This window comes from Mastomys coucha, unplaced genomic scaffold (assembly GCF_008632895.1).
Source record: "Mastomys coucha isolate ucsf_1 unplaced genomic scaffold, UCSF_Mcou_1 pScaffold21, whole genome shotgun sequence".
Classification (NCBI taxonomy): domain Eukaryota; kingdom Metazoa; phylum Chordata; class Mammalia; order Rodentia; family Muridae; genus Mastomys; species Mastomys coucha.
Genome location: NW_022196904.1, coordinates 96,755,679 through 96,765,825, shown reverse-complemented (window position 1 = coordinate 96,765,825; position 10,147 = coordinate 96,755,679). Strand labels below are relative to the sequence as shown.

The 10,147-nt window shown below is 36.3% G+C and overlaps 1 protein-coding gene across 1 annotated transcript; it reads right to left on the bottom strand.

Annotated features, from left to right (window-relative positions):
- Nucleotides 1–4,701: 4,701 nt before the first annotated feature.
- Nucleotides 4,702–5,643, bottom strand: LOC116100818 (olfactory receptor 481). The gene has a single exon (XM_031384547.1). The coding sequence runs from the start codon at nt 5,638–5,640 to the stop codon at nt 4,702–4,704; it is 939 nt and encodes a 312-aa protein (XP_031240407.1). The 5' UTR covers nt 5,641–5,643.
- Nucleotides 5,644–10,147: the final 4,504 nt, after the last annotated feature.

The following is a 10,147-nucleotide window of genomic DNA, read 5'->3' as shown; positions in this document are numbered from 1 at the left end:
AAAAATAATTTAAGCATTGCAGACACACATACACATACACACACAGAGAGAGAGAGAGAGAGAGAAAGAGAGAGAGAAAGAGAGAGAGAGAGACACAGAGACAGAAACAGAGACAAGAATAAAAAGAAGGAAAGAAGGAAGGAAGCGAGAAAGAGAAGCGTGAAAAGGGAGAAAAAGGATAGAAAAGAATAAAGCTGATTCTAAGAAATGAAGCATAAGTGAAGGATTCAGTGTGTGTACACATTGTGTGCATATACAGTAAAATAGGTGGGGTTTAAGAGAGTAGGCTGCAGTCTTGAGAAATAGTCATCAATTGCTTTTTATATGGCTTGTGTTGATGAGTATGTGACATGATCGTCAAAAAGCTTGTAGAGTTAGGTTAAAATGAGAGAAAACAAATGGCTCTCTTACACAAAACTTTACTGAAATGATCATATACACAAATTTGAACACAAGGATCATGATTTATTTATGAGAACATATACTCCTATAACTGTTACCCCAAGTACAATATACAATGATTTTTGTGAACACCACAAACTGATCTCTTTCCCTCAGACTTTTAAGCATCAACTCACTGCTGTATTTTCAAAACCTTGAGAAATTTTATGGTTACCAAATTTCAGCCCATTTCAGAGGAGGGAAACTTTAATGAAATATATATACAAGGAATTTTTATTTTATAATATATACCATACTATTTATTATTCTATATTATTAATTAAATAATATAGAATATATTATAATGTTTGAATAATGTTATTTGTAGGTATACCTTTGGGGCTGCCCATTTGGTATTAGATAACTAATCAATGTGCTCTCCCTTAAGGAAGACTATGTAAATATAATTGGCTACGTATTTTAGGTTTCAGACCTGGCAAGTACCTCCAACCATGTCAGCATGTCTATTGTTGTCCCTGTTCAGCTCTTGTTTAGGCTGTCATATTAGTGAGACTTTACTGGTATAGTTTCTGACATTCCTAGGAGACACAATGTCACAGCAGACTCCCTGAAGGGGATGCTAATCTTACTGGCCAGCATCTATTTGGTGTTCACTGAAGTAAAAGAGTATCTATATTGTTTTGGCTTCTCAATAGTGCTAGGGGACTAAGACAGCACCAATGAATTTAAAAGAAACATAGGTAAAAATTTAAAATCTTTCCCAGTTTGAATCCCTGTCATCTAACTAGGAATCTTACAAATAATGAGTGGAGATTACACACACACACACACACACACACACACACACACACACAAACAAACAACTATGAGGATTTTGAATTGCTCTCAATGAGAGTAGAATCATTATCATTGATTCTTATTTATCAATTTGGTCTGTTTAGGTGAAATTCTTTTTATTGCTACTGATTCTTTTTATTTTGTCTTTTGTCATTTTAAGAAGGCATCTATTACTGTGTGTTCTTGGTACTCTCCAAATCTCCATTCCCCTCTCTTCCAGGAATAAACTACCAGATAGTGAAAATTAAGAGAAAACTAAACATGCAACCATATTTGCTTACTAGTGCTACTGTAGCCAAATGTCACAAGCTAGATGTCTTAAACAATATAGATGCATGTCTTGAAGTTCTGGAGGCTTGGAGTCCAAAATCAAGGCATCGTTAGGGCATGTTTCCTCTCATAGTTCTGAGGAAGAATTTGTCCCATGCCTCTCCCCTGGCTTTTACACATTTAAGGTTATTTTTGGCATTCATTGGCATATAGCAGCAGCATCCAGATATGTGTCATCTTTTTAATGGTGTTTTGCCTTTTGTGGTGTTTGCATCCAAAAGTCCCTCTTTGTACCAGTTCCCTAGTCATAATCTACTAGAGCCTAATTTATTCCAGTAGGTTATCTTCCTAAAAAATTATTTCTGGGATGAATTTGTTTCTAAGTAAAGTCATATTCAATGATCTTGAAAATTAGAAGTCCTCCATGTATATTTTAGAAAGACAATTCATTTCCAAACTGCACCCTAGTCCTTCATCACCTTTTCTCTTGGAAGCATGCACACCTTCAGCACTCTCAGCTGCTTTGGGTCATATGGTAAGGTAATAGTTAAAGTCATAGTTTGGAGGAGAAAGGCCTGAATATCTGCCCTGTAGTACAAAGTAAGGATGAAATTCTAGATCTCAGGGTACAAAACCAGGGTTGGGGGTTTGGTTATAGTAGAGTGCTTACCTAGTACCCACAAACCTTGGGCACAGTCTCCAGCACCAAAACAAATATGAAACCATGTGATCATCCATACAAATTGCATTTTCTAGCATCAGTTATTCTATTTGTGCACGTAATGCCTTGTTCTTTCATGTTTATTCAGAACAAGAGAGCAGAACATAAATCGATCTCATCGCCCAAAAGGATGATACCAATGAGAGTTCTACTCACACCCTTTACAGCTGGATGAGTTAAGCCTGAATTCTTTAGCACTGAAACACATGAGACATACATCTGTATGAATCAGTAAGAGAACACTCAAACTTCCAAACAAACAAACAAACAAAAAAAAAAACCTCAGATAAATATGTCACATAGCAACCTTATAAATGAAGGAAAAGGAAGGAGGTAGACTAACCATTTAGAAGGACATGCAGTAAGGTCCATCCATGTCTATGAGAGTACTATGCCTATTATAGTCTGTATGTAAAGTATCATGGCCCATCTCCTCCCATGTTCTCTGTTTATATGTTTGAATACTTACTCTCTGGCTGGTGGAATTGTATCTGGGGAAAAGACTATGGAATCCTTGGGTCTGTGGACTATCAAAAGGGGCATTCCTTAAAGGTGTTATTAGGTTCTATTTGTGCCCCAAGCTCTCTGCTTCCTGCCTTACTATATTGTGATAAGTCATAAGACCTTGAGACCACAGGCCAGACACCCCAGGGGCCATGCTTTCCCACCATGATGGAACTGTGAACCAAAACATATCCTTCCTCCCTTAAGTTGTTTCTGTCAGGTACTTAGTTACAACAATGAAAAAAAGATAACATTTTACAAAGCGATGATATGTATTAAAAAGGAGATGAAAAAGGAATATCAAGAAGAAATGCAACCAATTCAATAGGGTACACTAGGTTTGAGAAAAGACCAAAGAAGTTTGTCCTCTAAGGAAGATTTCATTTGGGGACAGAGTTATATAATACCTTCCTGAAGAGCCAAGTGGAAAGAAAGATGAGGATGACCAGAAAATGAAAATCTTTAGGCAGCCGAGTACAGACTCCTACAATGTCATTAAAATAATATTTTCCCAAGCCTGAAATCAGACCCTGGAGTACCTTGGCCACATGTCTGTGAAGGTGTCTGCCCTAAAAGTATTACATTGGTGAAAGCATGAGTCCATTATGATAAAATCAGAGAGATGCAAATGAACAAACTTCAGAACCATAAACAGAGAAATCTGCTACCAGCAGACAAGGACATCTGTTCAGTCTGCCTGATGAAGGATCCAAGAATGAGAAGTCAGCTTGTTCAATGGTTTTTTCATAATCTTCTCAGGGTTTTTTCAGCATTACAAACGTGTTAATAATAAAAATGCATTCACTAAAATATTAATCAGAAATCATTGTTAAAAGAGCTATAGGGAGAAATTGCCACACAGATACTGATCATGAGTTGGGAGAGCAGTGACCAAGAGGTTAGAAAAATGAGTGGTAAAGGTGTTTTCTAATTGAGCCATAATTTCCTGTCTTCTTGCTAGTGTTAAAAGCAGGTCTGTCATCCCATCATCATCCTCCAAGGCAAAGTCTATACCCAATTCCACTCCAATACCTATGTACGGAGATGTCAGTTATCAGATCTAGACTAAGATTCAATTTCCTCTGTTATCTGATTTAGATCTTGAAAAGGTAAAGCAGAAGGATCTTTTTTTTTTATTCTGTTCAAATTAAAGAAAAATAAACAGATTTTTTTCTAAGACATAATCCTCATTGTTTCCTGAAGTTAAAAGAGTCATTTATCATATAAGGGAAAAACCTCTAGGGGGTGGTGAATACCTAACTTGTCAGATATACTATCTGTTATATGTCTACTGGAAATTTCATTCCCCAATGTTATTTTAAATAGGATATTGAAAGACATTTGATCTTTGAAATATGTCTATTTAAATGACATTACAAAATTGACCAATAAGGAATATTCAAAGTTATAAACTATCCTGTGAAGTATTCTTACCTTTTAATAAGTCCACATTTCACTTGAATGCAGCAGATATCAAATGTAAATGGCACTTTTTAACTTTTAAATGGAAATAAACAGCCAGTGAGAGTATTAATCAGAGAATATTAATCAGGTAGGGTTTCTTCTCTTAAGAAATGAATGACTATGATGGGAGAGACCAATTTGGAGTAGACATGCCCACGAAAGCTAGACGGTTGAGGAACAGGTATGTGGGGGTGTGAAGCTGGGGCTGCTTCTAATAAAGAGGATTATACTGATATTTCCAAATATAGTCACTATGTAAACTATAGAAAAAACACAAATAGAATGCAGAAGATATAGACATAGATATTTCAACAATATAAGCATGGCCACAAGAGAGTTTCACAAGTGGGAAGAGGTCCAATTTCTGTATTTAGTGGAGCTTCTAGCTACATAAGTGTTAAAAATAATGACATGAAAATATCAAGCACCGATGTTCCTCAGATTACTGACTTTATTAGCCATGTTTTTTTTGTTTTGTTTTGTTTTGTTTTTTCTGATTTACTTCAAGGGAACCAATGTGTTCTGGCCATTAATTTTTTCATAGCCTCCTTCACCTCCTTGTTCCTTAGACTATAGATGAGAGGATTCAACATGGGGATCACCACTGTATAGACCACAGAGGCCACTTTGACTTGGTCAGCTGAATAGCTAGACTTGGGCATCACATACACAAACAGAACTGTCCCATAAAACAAAGTGACTGCAGTGAGGTGGGATGTGCAGGTGGAAAAAGCCTTGTTCCTTCCCTCAGCAGAACGCATCCTTAGGATTGAGTGCAGGATGTAAATGTAAGACACTATGATGGTAGAAAGCGTGCTCACAAGGACGGATGCAGAAGAGATGGATGGAGATATTTCAGCAATAAAAGCATGGCCACAAGAGAGCTTCACAAGTGGGAAGAGGTCACAGAAAAAATGGTTGATTTTATTTGGGCCACAGAAGTTTAGGTTCACAAAACAGCCTGTAAATGATGAAGCATTCATGCATCCACCCAAATAGGATGCCCCCAGCAGGAAGCAACAGACTGCTGGGGACATTTGAGTGGAGTAGAGCAGGGGTGAGCAGATAGCCACATATCGGTCATAAGCCATGGTGGCCAGCAGGAAGCACTCTGTAGTTCCAAAAGCTACATCAGAGCCAAGCTGGGCTGCACAGCCAGCGAGAGGAATAGTAGTTTCTTCTCTTAAGAAACTGATGAGCATGATAGGTGTAACCGATGTGGAGTAGCCAATGTCCACAAAGGCTAGATGGCTGAGGAACAAATACATGGGGGTGTGAAGCTGTGGGCTGCTCCGAATTAGGAGGATTATACTGATATTTCCCACTACAGTCACTACATAAACTGGTAGAAAGAACACAAATAAGATAGCACGTAGTGTGGCACTATCTGTTAGTCCCAAGATAACAAATTCTGTCACCATGGTGTCATTTTCAGTCTCCATACATTCACTCAACGGTGCCTACTGGAACCAGAACCAGAGGAAAGTCACTGACTGGAATGACCCTGTAATTAATATATGTACCTAAATATAGTCTTATAATTACATTTTAAACTGACAATTTCATCTTAGTCATAGAATACTTTGTAAATTTTCTTTTAAAATTCCATAAGATATTATAATAGGAAATTCAATTAATTTAGGATCCAACTATGAAGTTCCTACTTGCATGTGATAAAAACAAGTTTATTCCAGGTATGTATAGGAAATATATACATGGTTAATTCATAGTGACATTAATTTTAGTAGCACAAATTGTGACTAACTTAAATATTTATGCAAGGGCTGACGCTTAGTGCTCCTATACCCATCACAAACATGCCTCTGCCACAGTGTTCTCTTCTCCAGTAAATGCAGCCACCTTTTGTGACATTGTCATACTAATGACAATAGAACTAACTTAGACATCTTTTTTTTAATGACATGCTAGAATAAAATAACCTAATTTCTTAGCTATAAATAAAAAATCAGCACCAAGATCTAGATGCTATCTATGCTCAAGATAGAAAGGCTCATCACAATTTTTATTATCACTCTGGTGCAAACTTACTAGACATTTTGCAAAATTTAACATGACTCTTCTCCACTCCTTTTACCCTTATGGGGTTGTAAGAAGTGATGAGTCTACATATTGCCATGCCTCTGCATCAAATAAATAAAAAGAAATATCTGGGAGCTTGCATTAGGCAAGTTTTTGTATGACCAGTTCTAAAACGCAGCAGTCAGGAAAGAAAAGGATGTGAATCTGGCATAGGCTCACAGAGTTAGAGGGGTCTGAATGGAATGGGAAGCTGCAAAAATTATAATTAGCAACATTATAATGAAAGGGCGATTAGCATTTCAATTAACATGAGAATAATGGGCCTTCAAGAGTTGAACAAGTATAGGGAGAATGTTAGTCCTATTCACCCATTTCCACAACTCTAAAGATCAACAGATTCCTTAGTTTTTTGCTTTTTCTTTTAAGACTTCTACCTGAGATCTAAGAAACAGTACATATATTGGTATCAGCAATACAAACACACACACACACACACACACACACACACACACACACTGGCAGCTGAATTCAAATTTATCAAGTTGAATTAGGCCAAAGAATTTCTAGTACACAATTCCCTGATTACTACTTCTAAAGAAAGAATCAAAGTAGAGAGACAAACTTTCTTAAAGAAAATAAATGTATGAAAGATATGAATGTTTCAAGATAGGATGTGGCTGTCTGTAAAAGAAGACAAACTATATACAGAAATACAATGGAGTGAGGAACCACACAAACCAAGGACCTAGTGTATTGACAAACCCTGCCTAGTGTATTGAAACAGGTGAATGACAAGTACTTTTAACCTTCTGTTTCCTACCTGTACAAAGAAAAATATACATACCACACTGGATTCCTATGTTTAAAAAGTGTTAATAAAGACACTGAGCACTGTTCAAACTCTAAAGCATCAGCCAAAATGTTTCAATCTCCCACACTTTCCTCAAGACAAATAGTACTTCTGCAACACTTTAGGAAATTTAAGTATTCTTCGGAGATCAGACGATCGGGCGCGTTCAGGGTGGTATGGCCATAAACTTAAGTATTCTTGTATCCTTCAAAAGCCAGGTGTCTAAGTCAGTGACACATCTACCACAATACCCAGGAAGGGCTCCAAGGAATTGTTACTGCACAGCAAAGCCACTTTTAAGTGAGTTTTGATCATTTGGGATATAGCTCAAAATAACTTACTTCCTTAAAATTACAAGTTAATTACTTCATTTATTTTGGACAATTTTACCGACAATCTAGTGGGACAGAGAATTTACAAGTACTTACCTTTTGAGACAGAGAAACAAAATGTTCCTGTGATTATATACAAATATGTGGGTGAAATATTTTTAATTACCCATGGGTTTAATTTGTTTTTAATTGAATGATTCTCAAAAGGATGTGACATCACTTAGCTGTAACTTAATTGTGGTACTTCTAGAATATGACTGTATTCTGTGGCCCCAGTTTCATATTTCTTTTTAGAGATGATACATATATCAGAAGAATTTAATTTACAGATATGCATCCAACAGATCTGAAATATCATTTTCATTAATAAAATTATATTTATTTTCCACATCTTGTAAGTTTGTTATAGAAGACAAGTGAAGAACAATACTTGTGGGCAGATACACCTCTCCACTCTTCATTGCCTACTAACATTTATGATTTCCAATAGAATAATCAAACTTATACTGAGATTTTAATGTCCCTGCCATACATACTGGCATTCTGACTATCATATTATCCTAGCCATGATTGACACTTGCAATGACCTTAAATTGGGGCTGCACTTCCCTGGGTTAAAAGGCAAGATCTTTTCATGGTGGGCTTAAGGATCCTATTGGTAATCCTTCTTCACTACAAAGCTAAGCCTGAGGACCTACACTTGGAAATCTAAAACCTCAAATGGCACAATTCCGGCTAACTAGGAAATAGGATGCATAGTTTCATCTATCTATTCTATAAGCACACTGATCATTTAGGTTGTCAGAAGTATAGTGACTGATGAATAGTATAAACAGCTAATAAACAATTAAGTTAAAATGTCCCAGACTGGGCTGGCGAGATGGCTCAGCAGGTAAGAATACCGACTGCTCTACAGAAGGTCCTGAGTTCAAATCCCAGCAATCACATGGTGGCTCACAACCACCTGTAATGAGATCTGATGCCCTCTTCTGGTGTGTCTGAAGACAACTCCAGTGTACTTAATAATAAATAAATCTTTTAAAAAAATATCCCAGACTGCATCTGGGAGAATGAAGTTCATTCATCTTTGTCTTCCCATTAGAATTTTACTCAGAGTAGTTGATTTGTATAGACTTTTTATATGCATATTTAATGATCCAAGTCTAGAATACAGGAAAAGTTTGACATTTGTTGACTTCATGCTAAATTGCTTAAAAATCATTCATACAGTAGTCAGTGTGCCATAGTTCAATGATAATATAATCATCCACAACTTTATCCTTACTCCACTATAAATCATTCTGTATATCCTGCTCTATGACTTTTCTCATAGATGATGAACTGTAGTTAACATATGCCCCAGATTTAAATAACTTTGTTATCAATTACTTTCCTGATATCTTGGACTAAGACATTTTCTACAAATAGGCAGTCTCAGAGAACCCTGAAAAAATGCTTGCAGTGTTCTATAACTCCCCCAGGGGAGGGATCTCTTCTGCCTAGTTCTTAGAACTCAGCAGATGGCCATTTACATCGTACTACTGATATCAAATGAATGAATAACGAATCTTTTTAGAGTTCTTATTTTATCCTGCTAAGACCATCCCATGTAATCTACCTTTCTAACCAATTTTAAGTGTGTAAGAGAGCATGGTTAACCACAGATATGATGTAGTAGCAGATCTGTAAAATTTATTAATTCTTCCTAGCTGAAAATGTGTGCCCATAGAATAGGAAGGGTAATAAAATACTTTCCCTACCCTCAAGCTGAGGGCCCACAATTCCACTTACTGGATTTGTGCACTTGTCTGTTTTAAAGAACTCATATTACTTGGAATCATGCAGCACTTGCTCTTCTGTGATAGGTTTATTTCACTTAGCATGGTGTCCCCAGGGACTATGCATCATACTCTGTCATATTGCACTTTCTTCTGCTTTAATACCGAGTAATATTCTGTTGTATAAATATGCCACATTTTCTTCAAACATTCGTCTGTTGATGGGCAGTAGATTTTTTTTTTAATTTTGGTTGTTGTGACAAGTACTGTATCTGATAGAAAGTATTAATAGTGCTTAAAAATAGAAATTTTAATTCTTCTGAATAAATATTGACAAGACAGATTGTTGTCTCACATGTCAGTTCCATTCTTAATTTTTAAAATAAAACTGCATATTCTTTTCTGCAGAGGCTGCACAGTTTTACACCCTTTATCTACAACATGGATTTTTATATACTCCACATAAATGAAGCAACACTTGCTCTTTTTGCAATAGTCATCCTGAGAAGTATAGGAAAAATATAATTGTAGTTTTAATTGACATTTTAGTTATGGTTAGTGACACTAAACATTTTTCAATGTATCAATTGGTCATTTAAACATCTGTTCAATTTCTTAGCCCATTTTTATTTTTTAACTAATTTATTTATTTATATATTGTATGTGGGTCTTTTACCTAGGTGTATGTGTGGAACCCAGAAAAGGATGTCAGGTCCCCTAGGACTAAAGTAAACTGACAGTTGTGACAGTTGTGGGTGTTAGGGCTCTTAACTGCTGAGACATCTCTCTAGCTCCAGTCCATTTATAAATCATGACCTTTTCAGTTCAAATAATTCTTGCTTATTTCTTGCAAAGTAACTTTTAGGATATGTGATGAGGAAATATTTTTAAGTCCCCTGGCTCTCACTTCCTTCCCTTGACTCTTTCTCTTTGCTTTGGAGCGGGGGGG

Excerpts from the sequence above, each read along its gene's own strand:
- LOC116100818 (XM_031384547.1), bottom strand. The coding sequence starts at position 5,640 with ATGGAGACTGAAAATGACACCATGGTGACAGAATTTGTTATCTTGGGA.